The sequence below is a fragment of the Chelonia mydas genome, chromosome 6 (genome assembly GCF_015237465.2).
Source record: "Chelonia mydas isolate rCheMyd1 chromosome 6, rCheMyd1.pri.v2, whole genome shotgun sequence".
NCBI classification, from domain to species: domain Eukaryota; kingdom Metazoa; phylum Chordata; order Testudines; family Cheloniidae; genus Chelonia; species Chelonia mydas.
In genome coordinates, this window is record NC_051246.2 from 3730398 (window position 1) to 3753692 (window position 23295).

Genomic DNA, 23295 nt, shown 5'->3' on the forward strand with positions numbered 1-23295 from the left:
CAATCTGCAGTTCCCCCATGCTATTCAAGCCATGAGCTCCCCCACCCACAACTCTGCTGAAACACCCATTATCTATCTGGCTATCCCCATTTGGGTTGCCAACCCTCCAGGATTGGCCTGGAGCATCCAGGATTTAATGAGTAATCTTTCATTAAAGATAATGTCATGTGAGGAAACGTCCAGGAATTCATCCAACCAAAGTTGGCAACCCTACTTTGGGGTGCTGTCCTATACACCACATTGCCCACGGTGGCCTGCAAGGCCTACAAAGGCCAACAGAGCCTGGGCCTGGAGTAGTTTGTTGGCTGGACAGGGAGGCTGAATCTTGGGAGAGGGGAAAAATTGAGACCCTGGCTTTGACCCTCTTCAGGCCAAAAGCCTTCAGGGAATAGAACCCAGTGTTCCCCACTAAAGACAGGGGTGGCTCTGGGGTCTTGCATCCACCCCACAGTTAACAATGGGCGATGCTGTGTCTGGTTTTGGCAGAGGAGGCGGGAAGCGGGATGTGGGAGGCAAGAGATTAAGAGGAGGGGTCCCCCTAAATAATTTCACTGGGGTTCCCCATCCATCCTTCCCCACCAAACACTAAAGTCAGCCTGGCCTAAAGAAGGAACAGATCTACTGCAACAGCTGGGGAAACTGAGGCACAGAGTGCCAAAGGGGGTGGAACAAGGTCATGCAGTGCTAAGACTAGAACCCAGCAACCCTGACCCCCATCCCTCCCTTCCTGCTCTAACCCACTAGACCCCACTCCCCTACCAAGCCAGGGATAGAACCCAGGCATCCTGACTCCTAGCCCCATCTACTCTAACCCATTACATCCCACAGATAGAGGGGTGTGTGTATGGAGATGGATAGACAGATATTTGTTTTGGAGGATAGGGAGATCTATCTATAGAATCATAGGACAGGAAGGGACCTCGAGAGGTCATCTAGTCCAGTCCCCTGCACTCATGGCAGGGCTAAGTATTACCTAGGCCATCCCTGACAGGTGTTTGTCCAACCTGCTCTTAAAAATCTCCAATGATGGAGACTCCACAACCTCCCTGGGCAATTTATTCCAGGGCTTAACCACCCTGACAGGTAGGAAGTTTTTCCTGATGTCCAACCTAAACCATCCTTGCTGCAATTAAGCCCATTGCGTCTTGTCCTATCCTCAGAGGTTAAGAAGAACAATTTTTCTCCCTCCTCCTTGTAACATCCTTTTACATACTAGAAAACTGTTCTCATGTCCCCTCTCCGTCTTCTCTTCCCCAGACTAAACAAACCCAGTTCTTTCAAACTTCCCTCACAGCTCATGGTTTCTAGACCTTGAATTGTTTTTGTTGCTCTTCGCCGGACTCTCTCCAATTTGTCCACATCCTTCCTGAAATGTGGCACCCAGAACTGGACCCGATACTCCACTTGAGGCCTAATTAGAGCGGAAGAATTACTCCTCGTGTCTTGCTGACAACACTCCTGCTGATACAGCCCAGAAGGATGTTTGCTTTTTTTTGCAACAGCGTGACACTGTTGACTCACACTTAGCTTGTGATCTGCTCTGGCCCGCAGATCCCTGTCCGCAGTCCTCCTTCCTAGGCCGTCATTTTCCATTCTGTGTGTGCAACTGATTGTTCCTTCCTAAGTGGAGTACTTTGCATTTGTCCTTATTGAATGCCATCCTATTGGCTTCAGACCATTTCTCCAGTTTGTCCAGAGCATTTTGAATTTTAATCCTATCCTCCAAAGCGCTTGCAACCTCCCAGCTTGGTATGGTCCGCAAACTTTATAAGTGTCCTCTCTACGTCATTATCTAGATCCTTGATGAAGATATTGAACAGAACCGGACAGTGGCGCTGGAATATTTTTAAGAGTGGCGGTGCTAAAAACCAGCCCCCTTACCCCTACCCACTCCCCCACCCCCGAGAGCGGAGGCTGGGACCCCGGGCGTGTGGGGACGGCAGCCAAAACCCGGGGTGCATGGGGCGGCAGCTGAAACCCCAGGCGTGGAGCTGGCAGTCAGGAGCCCGGGAGCGCTGCAGCACCCCCCGCACCCCTAGTTCCCGCGCCTATGGAACTGGACCCAGAACTGATCCCTGCGGAACCCCACTCATTACGCCCTTCCAGCATGAGTGTGAACCACTGATAATGCCTCTCTAGGAATGGTTTTCCAACCAGTTTTGCACTTATGTATCTAGTTCTCTCTGTCTCTACTGAGATACGGATCTCTCTGCAACTATGATCTATCTCCGCTACAAAAACCACGAGGTGTCCGGTGGCACCTTAAAGACGAACAGATTTATTGGGGCCTAAGCTTTCGTGGGTAAAAAACCCACTCCAAATAAATCTGTTCGTCTTTAAGGTGACCCCTCGTTGTTTTTGTGGATACAGACTAACACGACTACCCCTCTGATACTTAGCTCAGCTAGCTACAGACTCCTTTACCTCGGCCAGTGGTTCTCAACCTGGGGTACGTGTACTCCTGGGGGTACACACAGATCTTCCAGGGGGGACATCACCTCAGTTAGATATTTGCCTAGTTTTACAGCAGGCTACATGAAAAGCACCAGCCAAGTCAGTCCAAACTAAAATTTAATACACTGACTGGTTTATACTGCTCTGTATACTACATACTGAAATGCCAGTACAATATTTATATTCCAGTTGATTTACTTCATAATTATATGGTAAAAAGGAGAAAGTCAGCAATTTGTCAGTAGTAATGCGCTGTGACACGATTTGTATTTTTATGTCTGATCTTGTAAGCAAGTAGTTTTTAAGTGAGGTGCAACTGGGGGGGTACACAAGACAAATCAGATTCCTGAAAGGGGTACAGTCATCTGGAAAGGCTGAGAACCACTGATCTAGGCTTTGAGGGATTTAATTTTTATGGTTAAACATCGATTTCACCGTACACACACACAGAGCAATGAAACAAAATATTTCCATCCATAATAACTGAAACTGACAACTGGGCAAAGTAAGGAAGATTTTGCCTGAGAGGAGAGTTTGATTTAAGTGTATGCTTATGCGTTGACATGTGATGTGGACAATTGGTGTTGTAACGGTTACAAAGCTTTTTGAATCTCAGCATCTCCTGCCATTAAATAATTATGGCCTCATGCCCCCAGGGAATTTCCCACAACTCTGAAAATTGAAATCAATACAAACACAAAAAATTGCGTGAACCCCCATAATTTTGTGCACCAGTGAAAATTTAAATTGACAAAAATCGGAAAAAAATGCTTAAAAATAAACATCAAAATTAATTTTAAAAAGTCAAATTCTTCCAACCCTACCTTTATTTATCCATCCCTATACACCCCCATCTCTTCCCACTACACCCTATCTATCTATCTATCTATCTATCTATCTATCTACCTATCTATCTATCTATCTATCTATCCCCATACACCCCTCTATCTATCTATCTATCTATCTATCTATGCCCATACACCCATCTATCTATCTATCTATCTATCTATCTATCTATCTATCTATCCCCATACACCCCTCTCATCTATCTATCTATCTATCTATCTATCTATCTATCTATCTATCTATCTATCTATCTATCTATCTATCCCCATACACCCCATCTAATCTATCTATCTATCTATCTCATGCTCCTCCATTCCACAGCCCTACATGCAGCCCTGTCTATGCCACGACTATCTCCACTTACATAAGACGCTTTCCAAAGTTGATCTAACCTCAGGCGACATGGTCTGGACTGCCGGTGTGGAAACATCCCCCCTGGGTGGGCTCTGCTCCCTGCACAGAGCCCCAGCACTGCAGGGAGTGTACCGGCATGGGCCAGGGGGTCCCACCCCAGAGCTGGGGGGGAGAAAGACCCATCCCCCTGAAGCTGGAGAGAGATGGGGTGTCCCAAAGGTGCTCCAGGAGGGGAGGGGTCTGGGATCGAGACATGGAGGGGTGAAGATGGGTTGGGGAGGGGCTGTGGCCGAGGCTGTGTCTGTGTGCCTCTCCTGGAGGGCATTCTGGCTCGCATCTCTCATGCGTCTCCTTCGCTTCAAGGTCACTGCTTGGTGTGTTGGAGCGGTGACATAACGCACACGCTCCGGTGGCTGGGGGGGAAAGGGGGCAGAGGGCAGCCCATCCTCTGCTTGGGGGACTCTCACATTCCCATTGTCCTTCCAGGAACCCGTCATCCCCAAAATAACCCGCCTCCGGAGTGGCGTCAGCGCTGACCCAATCCCCCAGTGCGGCACTAGGGGGCGCTGTGCTGCAGGGAGCCGGGCGGGGGCTCAATAGGGGGCGCTCTCCCCTGGCAGTCAGGGCTGGCCGCATTGCCCCAGTGCGGCGCTAGGGGGTGTTGTGTTGCGGGGAGTGGGGCGTTCAAGATTCAGGTGTCCTCCCTATAGCCTCTGTTGTCATACAGGGAGGAGGGGTCCCCCCAAAACGTAGCTAGACTGCTCCCCACTCCTTGTTCTCTGGCCCTCCTGCGCCCCATCTCTCCTCCTGACCCCTCCCCAGAGACAAGCCGTCCACACCCTTTCACCAGCCTGCCCGGCCATACGACACACAGGCTGTGTGTGTGTGTATTTGTGCCTGGGCTTTTGTGGCTAGGTGGGTGTGTGGGTGTGTGTCTGTGGCTCTCTGCCTGTGCCTAAGATTGTGGCGGGAGGAGTGTCTGTGGTTTTATGTGTGAGAGTGTGTGTCCCGTTGTGTATTTGTGGGTGTGTGAGGTCGTGTGCCCTGTTTGTGTCTGTGGGTGCGTGCTTGTCCGTGTGGGTCTGCTTGGCGTCGGTGTGCACGCGACTGTGATTCCGTGTGCTTGCGTGTCTGGTCGTGTGCCCGTTTGTTGGTTTCCGTGGGCATCCAGTTTGTGTGTCTCTGTGTTAGTAGGTTTGTGTGTCTGCGTGTGTTTTTGCCTGTTCTCTGTGTGTGGCTGCGGCTTTTTCTGCACATCTGCGGCTTGTGTCTGGGTGTCAGTCCATGAGAGTCGCTGTGCGTGTGTGTGCGTGTCTGCAGGCCGGCGTGGTTGCCTGGTTGTGTGCTTTCGTGCACACCTGCGGTTTTGTGGCTGTGAGTCGAACACAGCCGCACCCCACTGATGCATCCCAGCGTGTGTCTGTGTCAAGGCATCTCTCTACCTTTGACTGCGCACCTCTAGCCTGGCGGCTGTGAGACAGTGGGCGCGTGTGTGTCGTTTGGTGCCGCTGGGTGCCCTGCTGGGCGGGTGTGGTGTTTGTGCTGGGGTCAGTGTGTCTCTGTGGGTGTTTGTAGATGTGTGTCTCTCTGTGCCTGTTTCCTGCCCTCTCGGTGTCTGTCTGTACAGCCTGTCAGTCGCCAGTTCCCTTCCCCTGCAGCTCTTTTCTCGGGCCGGCTTTCTGCTGCAGCATCATGCAGGGATCTCCATCACGGGCAGCCTGCAGCACGGACAGGCAGGGAAGAGGGGGGCCCCGGGGGGAGCCAAAGGATTCAAGCCCCGCAACCAGGGGAAAGTCTAGGCAGGGTTCGGGGTGGGAGCAGGGGGGGAGATGGACGATGTAAGGAGCACTGGGCGGGGGGATGTTCAAATTGTAGGGAAAGTGATGGAAATCCAGAGCTCTGAGAGGGGAGTGGGGTCCAGTGGGTTAGAATGTGTGTGTGGGGTGGGGGCTGGGAGCCAGGACTCCTGGGTTCTCTCCTCAGCTCTGGGAGGGGAGTGGGGTCTAATGGGTCAGAGCAGGGGGGGCTGGGAATCAGGACTCCTGGGTTCTATCCCTGACTCTGTGGGGGAGTGGGGTCTAGTGGGTTATAGCAGGCAGGGCTGGGAGCCAGGACTCCTGGGTTCTCTCCCCAGCTCTGGGAGGGGAGTGGGGTCTAGTGGGTTAGAGCGGGGGCAGGGGCTGGGAGCCAGGACTCCTGGGTTCTCTCCCCGACTCTGGGAGGGGAGTGGGGTCTAGTGGGTTAGAGCAGGGGGAGCTGGGAGCCAGGACTCCTGGGTTCTCTAGCAGGGGCATAGAGTCAAGCTGTATAAGCAGGGGTGTCCCCCCACCCATGGCCGTTAAGCAGCTGCCACACCCCACCCCAGGGGCAGCTGCATCTCAGTGCCGGGGGAGCGACGCTGACAGGCCCCCAAAGCGCTGGGTTGCTCCTGCGGAGTAATCCTTGATCATAATTAGTGCTACGGCTCCCGTTCGCTCCCGGCCCCCGAGAGGCGCGCGGCGTATTTAGCAGCACGGCCCCCCCCCCGCTGGCTGAGGAAAACCCAGGGCGCCAGCGTCACAGCACTGGGCTAAAAAAAGACTCAGCTGCCCAAATACGGAGCCACTTAAACAGCTTCATGGCTGCTCGCCCCACGACTGCTGCCCCCGCCCGTGGGTTCTCCCCCGTACCGCCTCCGCTCTGACCACTAGACCCCACTCCCCTCCCACAGCCGGCACAGAACCCAGGTGTCCTGGCTCCCAGCTCCCTGCTCTAACCACTACACCCCACTCCCCTCCCAGAGCCGGCACAGAACCCAGGAGTCCTGGCTCCCAACCTGCTCTAACCCATTAGACCCCACTTTCTTCCCAAAGGGTTGTGTTTGGGAGGGACAGAGAGTGGGGGGGGGGGTTATGGGAAGAGAGAGAGAGAGAGAAAGGATGCTTATAGGGATGGATGGCTAGACAGACAGAAAGATAGATGGGGTGTATGAGGATGGATGGGTAGGCTGGTAGATGGAGGGAGTATATGGGGATGGATGGATAGGTAGGTAGATGGAGGGGGAAAAGGGGATGGATGGGTAGATATATAGAGGGGACATAAGGGGATAGATGCATAGATGGATTGGTAGATTGATGGAGGGAGTGTATGGGGCTGGCTGTCTTGATAGATAGATAGTTGGAGAGGGTATATGGGGATGGATGGATAGATGGGTAGATGGATGGAGGGGGATATATAGAGATGGATGGACAGATAGACAGACAAAGGGGGTATATGGGGATGGATGGACGGATGGATGGGATATATGGAGATGGATGGATGGATAGATAGAGGGGGTATAAGTGGATGGATGGATGGATGGATGGAGATGGATGGATAGATGGATAGATAGAGGGGGTATAGGTGAATGGATGGATGGATGGATAGATAGAGGGGGAATGGATGGATGGATGGATGGATAGATAGAGGGGGTATATGTGGATGGATGGATGGATGGATAGATGGGGGGGTATATGTGGATGGATGGATGGAGAGGATATATGGAGATGGATGGATCTTCCAAACTTTCTAATCTCCCCTCTCTGCCCCCCGTCCTAGAGGGGACCCAGAGCCCCTGCTCCCCCCGTGCTGGGTGACCCAGATTCATTCCCTGCTCCTGTCCAGTCTGTCCATCCGTTACCCTGGGGGTCCCAGCCCCACACTGCAGGGCTGGTAGGACCCAGCTGCCTTTGGCACCAGATGTGGGCCGATGCTTAATCTGTAATGAAAGAGGTGCCGGGGCACAAGCAATTTTTTTACATTCATACCTGACGCAGCGAGCCCAAAGCTGCCGGGGCCGTGACCTGCCGAGTCCAGAGGTGCCGGGGCCGTGACCTGCTGGGCCCAGAGGCGCCAGGCTCTGAACTGCCGGGCCCAGAGGCGCCGGGGCTCTGACCTGCCGAGCCCAGAGGCGCCGGGCTCTGACCTGCCAGGCCCAGAGGCGCCGGGGCTCTGACCTGCCGGGCCCAGAGGCGCCGGGGCTCTGACCTGCCGAGCCCAGAGGCGCCGGGCTCTGAACTGCCGGGCCCAGAGGCGCCGGGGCTCTGACCTGCCGGGCCCAGAGGCGCCGGGGCCGTGACCTGCCGAGCCCAGAGGCGCCGGGGCTCTGACCTGCCGGGCCCGGAGGCGCCGGGGCTCTGACCTGCCGGGCCCAGAGGCGCCGGGGCTCTGACCTGCCGAGCCCAGAGGTGCCGGGCTGTGACCTGCCGGGTCCAGAGGCGCCGGGGCTCTGACCTGCCGGGCCCAGAGGCGCCGGGGCTCTGACTGCCGAGCCCAGAGGCGCCGGGGCTCTGACCTGCCGGGCCCAGAGGCGCCGGGGCTCTGAACTGCCGGGCCCAGAGGCGCCGGGGCTCTGAACTGCCGGGCCCAGAGGCGCCGGGGCCGTGACCTGCCGAGCCCAGAGGCGCCGGGCTGTGACCTGCCAGGTCCAGAGGTGCCGGGGCCGTGACCTGCCGGGCCCAGGGGTGCCGGGGCCGTGACCTACCGAGCCCAGGGGTGCCGGGGCCGTGACCTGCTGGGCCCAGAGGTGCCGGGGCTCTGACCTGCCCAGCCCTGGCACAAATTACGCCCTGGCGCTTCACCTTGACAGTAATAAACACCAGGCTGGAGTCTGGGTCCCCACCAACTGTGGGGCTCCAGCCACTGCTCTGGGGTCTCAGGGCTGAGAGGGTCGGGAGGGGACAGGGTGTGTGTTGGAGAGAGACAGCATGTGTCTATGTGACTGTGTGTGTGTGTGAGAGAGGCTGTGTCTTTCTGTGTGTGTTCAGGAGAGCTTGTGTGTATCTCTGTGTGTGTCGCTATATCTGTATCTGTAAAAGAGGTTATGTTTGTGTGGGAGCGGTTGTGTGTGTGTGGGATTGTGTGTCTGAGGGTGTATGAGACAGATTGTGAACATCTGTGAGACTTGTGTGCGGGGGTGTGGCTCTGCATCTTTGACATTGTGTGTCTGAGAGCGAATGTGTGTGTGTGTGTGACAGTGTGCTTGTGTGAGAGAGACATTGAGAGTGTGACTGTGTGGGGGAACAGAGATGTTGTGTGTGTCTGTGTGTGTGTGAGAGAAAGTGCAGGTGTGTGTCTCTGAGTGTGTGTATTGGAGAGAGGGTGTATGCTGGAGAGAGGGAGCGTGTGTGTTTCTCAGAGAGACTGTGTGTGTGTATTGGGGTGTGTGTGTGTGTGTGCTGCGGGGAGAGAGAGTCTGGCTGTCTGGCTGTGTCCGCATGTCTCTGTCTGCTGGGCTGGTACCCCCACCACCCCCTTGCAGTGAAACCTTCCAGAGGAGCCAATAAAACCCAGCGCTAAAGGCCCAGACCCCAGCCAAGTATCTGCCCCCTGCCAGGCACCCTGAGCTGGGGCGACCGATGGGGAGAGACAGAGGCGCCCCGTCGCGGCTGCCCTCTCCCCCCCGGGCACCTGCATTGCAGCTGTCTGGCAGGGAGGGACTGGTGGGCAGGGACGTGGAGCCACAGTTAGACACACACAGACACACACGGCCTGTGCTGTGGGGGGGCCCGAATGGCAGCCCCCGGGGGCACCCACCAACCACCCAGCTACTGCCAAGAGCCCAGTGCTGCGGGCAGGGAGAGCCAGAGCTACCGAGAGATCTGTACCCACACAGAGGGAGAGAGAGTATCTCTCTCTCTCCCCAGACACCCCGTATCTATCTATCTATCTATCTATCTATCTATCTATCTATCTATCTATCTATCCCCATACACCCCTCTCATCTATCTATCTATCTATCTATCTATCTATCCCCATACACCCCTCTCATCTATCTATCTATCTATCTATCTATCTATCTATCTATCTATCCCCATACACCCCTCTCATCCATCCATCTATCCATCCATCTATCTATCCCCATACACCCCTCTCATCTATCTATCTATCTATCTATCTATCTATCTATCTATCTATCTATCTATCTATCTACCTATCCCCATACACTCCTCTCATCTATCTATCTATCCCCATACACCCCTCTCATCTATCTATCTATCTATCTATCTATCTATCTATCTATCTATCCCCATACACTCCTCTCATCTATCTGTCTATCTATCCCCATACACCCCTCTCACCTATCTATCTATCTATCCCCATACACCCCTTTCATCTATCTATCTATCTATCTATCCCCATACACCCTCCTTATCTATCTATCTATCTATCTATCTATCTATCCCCATACACTCCTCTCATCTATCTATCTATCCCCATACACCCCTCTCATCTATCTATCTATCTATCTATCTATCTATCTATCTATCTATCTATCCCCATACACCCCTCTCATCTATCTATCTATCTATGTATCTATCTATCTATCTATCCCCATACACCCCTCTCATCTATCTATCTATCTATCTATCTATCTATCTATCTATCTATCTATCTATCTATCCCCATACACCCCTTTCATCTATCTATCTATCTATCTATCTATCTATCTATCCCCATACACCCTTGTATCTATCTGGCGAGGAGGGGGGTAGCTTCCGTCCGGGACCTGCCCCCTAACTGGATGATCTTAGCCCCTAGCTTCCTCTGGCGAGATGTGGCTCGCATGTGGCCTTGTGCCAGGGGCAGGGGGGCAATTTGGGGCCTCCTCATGCCAGCCGCTGCCCCACGGTGGGAGCTGCCATGCCAGTGTCTCCCCACCACTCAGCACTGTCCGGGTAAGCAGCTCCCCCAGCCAGCCCAGCAGGGTAGGTTTGTGGGGCCACAACACACCCACACATTCAGAGTCACCCAGATGGGAGAGAAAGCACACGAGACATCTGCTGTCAGGCTGTATGGTGTGTGTGTTTCGGAGTGGATGGTGGTGGATGTGTGTGTGTGTGTGTCAGATGTGTGGGCATGTGCAAATGTGTCTGTCAAATGTGGGCGTGCCATCTCCCACCCAGCATCCCTGGTTTTATAACCCATGCAGCCATACCCACACAGACACACGGACACAAACACACGCTCTGACACACACACTGACACACTCTCTCTCTCTCTCTCACACACACACACACACTGACGCATGCACAGACATGCCTACTGACATGGGCACACACATCACTGACAAACACAACCACTCACACACATCACTTACACTGACAGACACACACATCACACACACTCTCTCTGACCAACGCACACAGCTCTTTCTCACACTCACACACACACTGAGTGTCCCCTCCATCTTTCTCTCTCACACACACACTAACACACACCCAGTGACTGACCCATATGTGTCACTCTCTCTCTCTCACACACACACTGACAGACACACATGCCACTCTCACACATATAACACACTAACATACACACCAACAGACACACATATGCCATTCTCACACACACTCACTCACACACACTAACACACTGACATACACATATCACACAGATACTCTCACACCACACACACAATGACACACGCATGTCACACATACAGTTTCTCTCATACACCCACACACTAACACACACTCTCTCTCTCACCCACCCACCCACACATTAGACACACTGATAGATACACAGATCACATACACTCTCAATCGCTCACACACATCACACACACACAAACACATCACACACACTGACAGATTCACAATTATTGCTCACACATGCACATGTGTCACACACACTCTTGTCACACTCACACACTCACACACACCCATCACCCACACACAGACACACACACTTACTGACACACACACACTAATCACACACTGACACCCACCCATTGCTCACACACAGACACCACATACACACTCTTTCACACTCACACACAGACAGACACACACCCATTGCTCACACATAGACACACACACTCTCTCACATTACACATATTGACAGACACACATGTTGCTCACCCACAGACACACAGATTACACATACGACGCACACTTACACACACAACACAAACATCACACACACTGACACTCACCTATTGCTCACACACAGACACACATGTTACACACACACTCTCTCACACACACTGACAGACACACACTTATTGCTCACACACAGACACACATACATCACACACACGGACACACGTGTCTCACACACTCACACACTGACAGACACACCCACCACTCTCACACAGACACATACATGTCAAACATACTGACACACACATCACACGCACACTCTTTCTCACACACTCATCACACACTCACAGACACACATCCATTGCTCACACATAGACACACACTCTCACATCACACACACTGACAAACACTCACCACTCACTTACACACACACATCACACATGTCACACACACTGACAGACACACACCCATTGCTCACACATAGACATACACACAGAGAGACAGACATGCAGCCATCGCTCACACACGGACACACACACACTGACAGACACACAGCCATCGCTCACACATGGACACACACACACACTGACAGACACACAGCCATCGCTCACACATGGACACACACACACACAGACAGACATGCAGCCATCGCTCACACACGGACACACACACACTGACAGACACACAGCCATCGCTCACACATGGACACACACACACACAGACAGACACGCAGCCATCGCTCACACATGGACACACACACACACAGACAGACACGCAGCCATCGCTCACACACGGACACACGGACACACTGACAGACACAGCCATCGCTCACACACAGCCACACACACACACAGCCACACAGCCGTCGCTTACACATGGACACACACACACAGACACACAGCCATTGCTCACACACAGACACACACACTGACAGACACACAGCCATCGCTCACACACACACACACACACACACACACACACACACACACACTGACAGACACACAGCCGTCGCTCAAACACAGCCACACATACACAGCCACACAGCCGTCGCTCACACACAGAGACACACACTGACAGACACACAGCCGTCGCTCACACACACACACACACACACACACACACACACACAGAGAGACACATAGCCATCACTCATACACACACACAGACAGACAGACACACAGCCGTCGCTCACACACACACACACACACACTGACAGACACACAGCCATCGCTCACACACAGACACACACACTGACAGACACACAGCTATCGCTCACACACACACACACACACTGACAGACACATAGCCATCACTCATACACACACACAGACAGACAGACACACAGCCGTCGCTCACACACGGCCACACACACACAGCCACACAGCCTTCGCTCACACACACTGACAGACACACAGGCATCACTCACACACACACACACACACACTGACAGACACACAGCCGTCGCTCACACACAGACACACACACTGACAGACACACAGCCATCGCTCACAGACAGACACACATCACATACACATGCTCATCACACGCTGACAGACACGTCGCTCACACGCACGTCACACACTCTCTGTCACACACAGACACACACCCTGTGTCTCTTTGCTGCATTCACTCCCCACCGCCGAGTGAAAAACCCCCCTCCGCTCCCTGCAGCAAACCCGCCCCAGCACCCACTGCGCCAGCAGCCAGCCGGGCCATCTTCCCTGCACCCACCTGCTCACACCTGCCGCTGGGCCAGGGGCGCGGGGCCCAGGGCCTCCCGCAGGCCTCAGCCCCCCTCAGTCCTGGCGGCCCCTGGGCCAAGGGCCACAGAGAAGGCAGCCGCCTTCACTCTCCCCAGGAGCAGCCCGGAGCTCTGAAACCCATTCCCATCTCTCCGCCTCGCTGCCTTTCTCCATCCCTCCATCCTCGTAGCGAGGGGCGCGCCGCCCGCTCACCGAAACCAGCCTCCGTCCATCCCTGTGTCCCTGCCACCAAAGAGCACGCTCCAGTCCCGGCTGCCTCTCTCCTCCTCTCTGCCTTTCCCGGTCCCTCCGTCCCAGCCAGCCTTCCCTGCCTCCCGCCTCGCAGCCTAGGGGGGAAAAAGCCCCCCGCTTCTGTTCACTGCAGAAGGGCGCGCTTGCCACCACTTATTTAAGACTCCATCCGCCGAGCAGCATTGTCTGTCTGTCTCCATCCATCCATCCATCCATCCATCCATCCATCCATCCATCCATCCAGCAGCAAAGCGGAAAGCAAATCAACCAGCAATTTTGGAAGGATTCCCCCCCCTCCCCCCCAAGCTGTAATTAAACTGTGTTTCTCCCTGGGTATTTGTTGTTAAACACACACACACACACACACGCACACGCACACACGCGCCTGAACCGCGTGTATCCCGGTGGAGAGAATTTTCTCGCCATCTGCGATATTTTTATTAGGGGAGTGAAATGAGCAAGCACGTACACACACACACACACACACACACACACACACACACAACCAGAGCCCAATATAACCCACAGGAATCACAGACAGAAATAGATCCTGCTTTTCCCTTGAGAGAACGATTTGCAAAGACCCAGATTCCCAGCTCCCGCCCACCGCCCCAACCTTGATCTGTGACATAAACTGGGGGGGTGGGGGTGGGGGGTGGAGGAAAAGGGGTGGTTCTTTCTCCATCACCCCATATATATATTTTATCCTGCCACCGCAATCCTCCTCCCTCCCTCCCCCCCCCCCCCCGCATCCTCCCAGAAAACCCCCAAAGGAGAGTGGAGGGGGGGTGGGGATAGGAATCCTGGCCAGGAAACTGGCGAAATATCACCAGGGGAAAATATTATGAAACAGACAAGTCCGATTCGATTGGGGCACCAGAGAGGGGGTGGGGAGTGGGTTGGATGCAGCTAGAAAGAAAGGGGTTGGGGGGGTCTGAATCACCCCCTCCCCCCGCCGCATCCATCACACATACCCCTTCCCATAGACCCACAGAAATATATCCCGGGGAGGGGTTATCCCCCCGCATCTTATCGCCAACTCATCCCCTCCCTCTGGGTCCCTATGGGGGGGGGGCTGGATCCCCTCCCAAACACACTCCCTGGGAGTTCAGCAATGGACCCCCCCATCTAAATTTCCCCCCTTTGGAGATTTGAGCTCGGGGGTCTGCCCCGACCACCCCCCCCCCCCCCGGAGATCTCAGTTTGGGGGGGGGTCTGATCTCCTTTCCCCCTTGGAGAGCTCAGCTTGGGGAGGGAGGGGTCTGATCTCCCTTCCCTCTTGCAGAGCTCAGCTTGGGGGGGGGGTTGATCTCCCTTCCCCCTTGGAGAGCTCAGCTTGGGGGGGGGGTCTGATCTCCCTTCCCCCTTGGAGAGCTCAGCTTGGGGGGGGGGTCTGATCTCCCTTCCCCCTTGGAGAGCTCAGCTTGGCGCGGGGGGGAGGATCTGGTCGCCCCCCAGTGTCCCCTCCCCAGGGGCAGTCAGGGATCTCGCCCCCCCCGGCCCTGGGGGTATGTGGGGGGGTCCCCCCGAGGCTAGGTAGAAAGGAGACATTGGCTCTTACAGTCCGCAGCTCCTGAGTACGGTCCTTCATGGCTGCTCACGCTGCTCCCTCCTCCAGCTGCCGCAGACCCCGCGAGCCGGGCGGGGAGGGGGGCCCTGCTGCCGGGGCGGCGTGGGGGGGGGGGGGAGAGGAGGAGGTGGGGGTGGGGGGGAAGCTCTGGGTTACTGCAGCGCCGGGCGAAGCTCCCTGCTCCGGGCGGGAGGCTGCTGCCGCTGCTCAAGGATGGAGGGAGGTTGGTGCTGATGCAGCAGAGGGGGCGGGGGGGGGGGATGCAGGAGAAGGATGGAGGGAGGGGGGAGATGGGGGTCTGGGCATGCTCCCTGCACCCCCCTCCCGGCCCGCCTGCCCCCCCTCCCCCCAGGGGAGCGCTGGGAGTTGTAGTTTGGGGGGGGGGCGGGGCTGTGTAGCTTTGGGGGTGGTCTGTGCGTGTGAGTGGCTCGGCGGGTGTGTCACTGGGTGGGTCTGTGAGCCGGTGAGTGTGGGTCTGTGAGTGGTGCAGTGTGTGTCTGTGTGTCACGGTGTTTGGGAGCGTCAGTGAATATCTCGGGGTGTGTGTGTGTGTGTGAGTGTGTGTGTCTCAGAGCGTGCGTCAGAGTGTGTCTGTGAGTGTGTGTGTGTGTGTGTGTCAGAGTGTTTGGGAGCGTCAGTGAATGTCTCGGGGGGTGTGTGTGTGTGTCTCAGAGCGTGTGTCAGAGTGTGTGTGTGTGTCAGAGTGTTTGGGAGTGTCAGTGAATGTCTCGGGGTGTGTGTGTGAGTGTGTGTGTGTGTGTGTCTCAGAGCATGCATCAGAGTGTGTCTGTGTGTGTATGTGTGTGTCAGAGTGTTTGGGAGTGTCAGTGAATGTCTCGGGGTGTGTGTGTGTGTGTCTCAGAGCGTGTGTCAGAGTGTGTCTGTGTGTGTGTGTCAGAGTGTTTGGGAGTGTCAGTGAATGTCTTGGGGTGTGTGTGTGTGTGAGTGTGTGTGTGTGTCTCAGAGCATGCATTAGAGTGTGTCTGAGTGAGTGTGTGTGTGTCTGTGTGTCAGAGTGTTTGGGAGTGTCAGTGAATATCTCGGGGTATGTGTGTGTGTGTGAGTGTGTGTGTCTCAGAGCGTGCGTCAGAGTGTGTCTGTGAGTGTGTGTGTGTGTGTGTGTCAGAGTGTTTGGGAGCGTCAGTGAATGTCTCGGGGTGTGTGTGTGTGTGTGAGTGTGTGTGTCTCAGAGCATGCATCAGAGTGTGTCTGAGTGAGTGTGTGTGTGTCTGTGTGTCAGAGTGTTTGGGAGTGTCAGTGAATGTCTCGGTGTGTGTGTGTGTGTGTCTCAGAGCGTGTGTCAGAGTGTGTCTGTGTGTCAGAGTGTTTGGGAGTGTCAGTGAATGTCTCGGTGTATGTGTGTGTGTCTCAGAGCGTGTGTCAGAGTGTGTCTGTGTGTGTGTGTCAGAGTGTTTGGGAGTGTCAGTGAATGTCTCGGGGTGTGTGTGTGTGTCTCAGAGCGTGTGTCAGAGTGCATCTGTGAGTGTTGCAGTGTGTGTCATTGTCTCAGTGTGTGTGTGTCTCAGAGTGTGTGTCAGCGTATGTCTGTGAGTGTCAGTGTGTCTGTGAGTGTGTGTGTGTCTGTGAATGTTGCAATGTGTGTCATTGTGTGTCTCAGTGCGTGTGTGTGTCTCAGAGGGTGTCAGTGTGTGTCTGTGAGTGTGTAAGAGTGAGTCTGTGGGTGTGTGTGTCTGTGTGTCAGAGTGTTTGTGAGTGTCAGTGAATGTCTCAGTGTGTGTGTGTGTCTCAGAGCATGTGTTAGTGTGTCTGTGACTGTGTGTGTCTGTGAGTATTGCAGTGTGTGTCATTGTGTGTCTCAGTGCGTGTGTGTGTCTCAGAGCATGTCAGTGTGTGTCTGTGAGTGTGTGTCCGTATGTGTCTGTGAGTGTTGCAGTGTGTGTCTGTGTGTCAGTGTGTCTGCAAGTGTGTCTGTGAGTGTGTGACCCGGGAATGTCTCAGAGTGTGTGTGTGTGTGTGTCAGTGTGTGTGTGTCAGTGAGTGTGTCAGTATTTCTGTGTCTGTGTGTGTGTGTGTGTGAGAGAGAGTGAGTCTCTCAGTGGGTGTGTGTCTTAGAGCATGTATTGGTGTGTGTCTATGAGTGTGTCAGAGTGCATCTGTGAATGTGTGTGTCTGTGAGTGTTGCAGTGTGTCAGTGTGTGTGTCAGTGAGTGTCTCAGAGTGTGTGTGTATGTGAGTGTTGCAATGTGTGTGTGTGCATGAGTGAGTGCCTCAGTGTGTGTGTGTGTCAGAGTGTGTGTCAGTGTATGTCTGTGAGTGTTGCAGTGTGTCAGTGAGTATCTCAATGTGTGTGTGTGTGCCTCAGAGCATTAGTGTGTCCATGTGTCTGTGAGTGTTTGTGTCAGTGAATGTCTCAGAGAGTGTGTAATGTGTGTGTGTCTGTGAGTGTTGCAGTGTGTGTGTGTGTGTGTGTGCGTGAGTGAGTGACTGCCTCAGAGCCTGCCTCCAGCCGGTTCAGCTAGGTATATTGTTCCAGCACTGGGCACTAGGGGGGGCCGTGCGCCTTGCTCTGAAGCCGCCCTTGTGTGTTGTGTACATCAGGAGATGAGAGGCGTTTTAGAGCGCGTGCAGCTGTGTGTGTGGGTGTGTATCAGTAAATGTGGAGTGTTAGAGTGAAGTTGTGAGGGGGTGGGTGTTATCAGCAGATGAGAGGGTTTTTAGAGTGTGTGTGTGCATGTGTGTGCATATCCGCAGATAAGGGATACTGGAGTGTGATTGTGAGGTTGTGTGTTTGTGTGTTTTTTTTTTATCAGGAGATGAGGGGTGCTAAAGTATGTGTGTATCTGTCAGCAGATGAGGGGTGTTGAACTGTAGTTGTGTAAGTGTGTGTGCATCCTCTTAAGTGTGTTTGCTTGTGACAGTGTTGAGTGTGGATTGTGGGTCTCTGTGCTGGGGTTTGTCTTGGAGAGTGTGTGCATGAAAGACTGGGAGAGAATGTTTGTATGTGTTGTGGTTGTGTAGGGGACTCACAGTTATGGCATTGTGTGTGAGTGTGATGTGGCTGTGTAGGACACTCACTCTTGTGATATTAGAGGGTTGTGGGTCTGTGTTGTGGTTGTGTAGCTCACTCCCTCTTGTGGTGTCAGGAAGCTGGGTGTGTTTTGGTTGTGTAGGGCACACAGTGTTGTGGTGTCAGGGGCTCAGTGTTTTTATGCTGTGGTTGTGTAAGGACTCATTGCTGTGGTGTGAGGGAACTGTGTATGTTGTGGTTGTGTAGGGCACCCAACCAGAACACACACACACACACACACACACACACACACACACACTCACAGCCATGGATAGCTGCTCAACACCACAATGTGTGCGGTAAAAAAAATCAAAGCACTCTCTCTCTCCCCACCCCCCCACGACAGTCAGTGCTGGCCCCCAATGCCCCAGTGAGCGGCTCTGGGGGTGCTGTGCTGCAAGGAGCGTGGTGGGCCCAGTAGGGGGCGCTCTGCTCTCACAGTAAGCGTTGAGCCTGATACCACAGATTGCACCGGTTTATCTATCCTAGCCTCGTTAAAGTCATATGATCCCCGCTGCATGGATGCAGCTAAACTGGGATAAAACTACCTATTCCAGTATAGCTAGTCCAATACAGGAAGGGGAATAGGTTCTACCAGTATACGACTCCTTTATCCCAGTATAGCTGCCCACAACTGTTGCTGGACCAGTATAATTGTATGGTGAACAAATCATTCCCCTTGGAAGGGAATTTATGGTTAAGCCCAAATAGCCATTGTGTGCTACACCACACCCGGTCCTGTCTGCAATGGGCGTGTTCAACGAGTGGTCCTAGACTCCTTCGGCTGCTGCAGCTGGGGAATTAGATGTAAGTGTTCGAGATGTGAGGGGGACATTCGAAAGTATTGGTACCATTTAGAACCACGGCACTGATTTTAAGAGAGCTGGAGGTGAAAGACAGAGCTATATGAAGGGCTTGGATGCATGGATGGAAGGAAGGAAGAAAGGAAGAAGGAAGGGTACAGCATGGATGGCTGTAAGGAGGGAGGAAGGAAGGAAAAGTAGAGGATAGATGGATGGATAGAAGAAGAGATAGGTAGGGTTAGAGAAGAGATAAGTGGATGGAGGGAAGGAGGGACAGAGATTAGATGGCTCAATGTCTAGACCTTGGATGGAAGGAAGGATGGCTATAGCCAGGATGGGTAGAAGGAGGGATGGGTATAGCCGGGATGGATGGAAGGAGGGATGGATATAGCTGGGATGGGTGGCAGGAGGGATGGATATAGGTGGGATGAGTGGAAGGAGGGATGGGTATAGCCGGGATGGGAAAAAAGACAGATGGGTATAGCAGGGATGGGTAGAAGGAGGGATGGATATCACTGGGATGGGTGGAAGGAGGGATGGGTAGAGCTGGGATGGGTAGAAGGAGGGATGGGTATAGATGGGATAGGTGGAAGGAGGGGTGGGTATAGCTGGGATAGGCGGAAGGAGGGATGGGTATAGCCGGGATGGGTGGAAGGAGGGATGGGTATAGCTGTGGTGGGTGGAAGAAAGGATGGCTATAGCAGGGATGGGTGGAAGGAGGGATGGGTGTAGTTGGGATGGGTGGAAGGAGGGATGGGTATAGCCAGGATGGGTAGAAGGAGGGATGGGTATAGCCGGGATGGATGGAAGGAGGGATGGATATAGCTGGGATGGGTGGAAGGAGGGATGGATATAGGTGGGATGAGTGGAAGGAGGGATGGGTATATCTGGGATGGGAAAAAGGACAGATGGGTATAGCAGGGATGGGTAGAAGGAGGGATGGATATCACTGGGATGGGTGGAAGGAGGGATGGGTAGAGCTGGGATGGGTAGAAGGAGGGATGGGTATAGATGGGATAGGTGGAAGGAGGGGTGGGTATAGCAGGGATAGGTGGAAGGAGGGATGGGTATAGCCGGGAGGGGTGGATTGAGGGATGGGTGTAGCTGGGTTGGGTAGAAGGAAGGATGGGTTTTGCCAGGATGGGTGGAAGGGGGGATGGGTGTAGTTGGGATGGGTGGAAGGAGGGATGGGTATAGCTGTGGTGGGTGGAAGAAAGGATGGCTATAGCAGGGATGTATGGAAGGAGAGATGGGTGTAGCTGGGTTGGGTAGAAGGAAGGATGGGTTTTGCCGGGATGGGTGGAAGGGGGGATGGGTGTAGTTGGGATGGGTGGAAGGAGGGATGGGTATAGCCAGGATGATGGGAGGATGGATGTCTACAGCTTGTCAAGATGGATGGATGGACAGAATGATGGGCTGATGGATGGATGGATGACTAGGACTTGAACGGATGGATTGGTGCCCTTGTGGAAAGATATGCATGCTGTTTGTGATAATATACGAAGCCATGCTACACTTACAAGCTTTCCGCAACATAGCTGTTCTGATACACCTGCGCCGCTGTAAGATCTCTCGTGTAGCTGCTTCATGGCGACCGGAGAGCGCTCTCCTTTCGATGTAATAAAACCAGCTCAACGAGGGGCGGTGGTTATGCTGGCAGGAGGGCGTGTCCCATCGACGTACCGTTTTGTACACAAGTGCTTATGCCGGCCAAATTTGCTACTCCGTGGGGTGTTTTTTTCACAGCCCTGAGCGACAACAGTTTGGCTGATCTAAGTTCTCGTGTAGACATGGCCTAAGATGGGGAAGTCTTGAGGGCAGGCTCTTTCTTTCACTCTGTGTCTGTGGAGCACCTGGCACCACAGGGACCCTGATCTCCCACAAGGTCAGTGGTGCCACCTAATAGATAAGAATGAATAAATGGATGACTTTATCTGGCGGTTTTTCTCTACAGTCCTTTTTTACTGGAAGCAGTAGCTATGGCATGTGAGTCATGCTGGAGTGTGTCAGGTAATCAAGGCAGCTAGTTTATGGCCATGAATGTAAGGGGTGAGTCAGCATGGAAGAGGGCTGGGGCTCAGAAGGGGAGGAGCCAAATTAGGGCTGACTCACTTGGCATTCATCCTTAGGAAGTGGGGTTAAACCAATGATTTTGAGGGGAGTCAGAAATGACCATGGTGGGTTGGCAGCCAGGTTTAGTTGGGGCCTGTGGTTTGGGGCTGAGGGGCTTTGACAGCACTGTGTGTGTATAAGACCGCAGGGCTGGGAAAGCAGGGGTCTGTGGGTCAGGATTTAGGGGCACCAGCAGTGCTGAGGTGAAGGAACCCAGGGCTGCGATAGCAGGGGGCTGCAGGGCAGGATGGAAGGGCACCCGCTGAGTGTGGGGCAGGAGGAGCCCAGGGCTGGGATAGCAGGGGCTGCAGGGCAGGATGGAAGGGCACCCGCTGAGTGTGGGGCAGGAGGAGCCCAGGGCTGGGATAGCAGGGGCTGCAGGGCAGGATGGAAGGGCACCCGCTGAATGTGGGGCAGGAGGAGCCCAGGGCTGGGATAGCAGGGGCTGCAGGTTGGGACTGAGGACTGTCCCTTGCTCTGTCCCCTTGGCTTTGCTGCTTGGCCTTGGCGGGATGAATTAATTCACTCTGGTTCCCACCAGGATGATTTCCAGCCCTGACTCATTGTGCAGAGAGACAGGCAGGGAAAGTGCCAAGCAAGCAGCACAGGCGTTCAGTCACAGAGAAGAGCAGCAGCCAATGTCTTGCTGCCGAAAGCAATACCCTGGGATTTACCTGCCAATGTCAAAGGGGAAGTTGGGCTTGTGGATTTGGCACTTGGCATGGATTCAGGACGATCCTCCAGCCAGCTGCCGTAAGGGAGGCATCACAGATCCTGTAATTAATGCACTGGACTTTGAGTCAGGACTCCTGGGTTTTATCCCCAGCTCTGCCACTGACTCCCTGTGTGACCCTTGGCAAATCACTGAGTCTCTATTAAATGCTACCATAATACACCTAATAATGTGCATCAACTCATTAGGTATGTGCAATATTGATAGGTGGGTTTTCCCAGACCAGCCCCACATTGTCTCACTCTAGGAGATCAGTGTCTTTATCTCCACTTTACAGAAGGGTAAACTGAGGCACAGGGAGAGGAAGTGACTTGCCCAAGGTAACGCAGAAGGCCAGTGGTAGAGCTGGGAAAAGAACCCAGGTTTCCTGAGTCTAAGTCTAGTGCTCTCCCCCCTAGGCCACTTCACAATTAGTGTGTCATCCTTGGTCGGGGGCCATGCTAATTGTCTCTGTATTCGTCTACTTTCAGTGTATGGGCCCCTTTGATGGATGAGGGGAAAGCAGTGGATGTGTTATTCCTTGACTTTAGCAAAGCTTTTGATACCGTCTCCCTCAGTATTCTTGCCAACAAGTTAAAGAAGTATGGGCTGGATGAATGGACGATAAGGTGGACAGAAAGCTGGCTAGATCATCGGGCTCAATGGGGAGTGATCAACGGCTCCATGTCTAGTTGACGGCCGGTATCAAGCGGAGTGTCCCAAAGGTTGGTCCTGGGGCTGGTTTGGTTCAATATCTTCATTAATGATCTGGAGGATGATGTGGATTGAACCCTCAGCAAGTTTGCAGATGACACTAAACTGGGAGGAGAGGTAGATACACTGGAGGGTAGGGATAGGATACAGCGGGCCCTAGACAAATTAGAGGATTGGGCCATAAGAAATCTGACGAGGTTCAACAAGGACAAGTGCAGAGTCCTGCACTTAGCACGGAAGAATCCCATGCACCGCTACAGAGTAGGGACCGAATGGCTAGGCAGCAGTTCTGCAGAAAAGGACCTAGGGGTTACAGTGGACGAGAATCTAGATATAAGTCAACAGTGTGCCCTTGTTGCCAAGAAGGCTAATGGCATTTTGGGCTGTATAAGTAGGGGCATTGCCAGCAGACTGAGGGACATTATCATTCCTCTCTATTCAGCATTGGTGAGGCCTCCTCTGGAGTACTGTGTCCAGTTTTGGGCCCCACACCACAAGAAGGATGTGGAAAAATTGGAAAACGTCCAGCGGAGGGCAACAAAAATGATTAGGGGACTGGAACACATGACTTATGAGGAGAGGCTGAGGGAACTGGGGATGTTTAGTCTGCGGAAATGAAGAATGAGGGGTGATTTGATAGCAGCTTTCAACTACCTGAAAGGGGGTTCCCAAGAGGCTGGATCTAGACTGTTCTCAGTGGTAGCAGAGGACAGAAGAAGGAGTAGTGGTCTCAAGTTGCCATGGGGGAGGTTTAGGTTGGATATTAGGAAAAACTTTTTCACTAGGAGGGTGGTGAAACACTGGAATGTACCTAGGGAGGTGGTGGAATCTCCTTCCTTGGAGGTTTTTAAGGCCCGGCTTGACAAAGCG

The 23295-nt window shown here is 53.7% G+C and overlaps 1 protein-coding gene across 1 annotated transcript in view; it reads right to left on the bottom strand.

The window, feature by feature from the left end:
- Nucleotides 1–15210, bottom strand: part of STX1B (syntaxin 1B) — a 31847-nt gene extending 16637 nt beyond the window's left edge. The window contains exon 1 of the mRNA XM_037898900.2: nt 15048–15210. Within this exon, the coding sequence (XP_037754828.1) occupies nt 15048–15077 (30 nt within the window). The 5' untranslated portion in view covers nt 15078–15210. The remainder of the gene's footprint in view (nt 1–15047) is intronic.
- Between the last annotated feature and the right edge of the window lie 8085 nt (nt 15211–23295).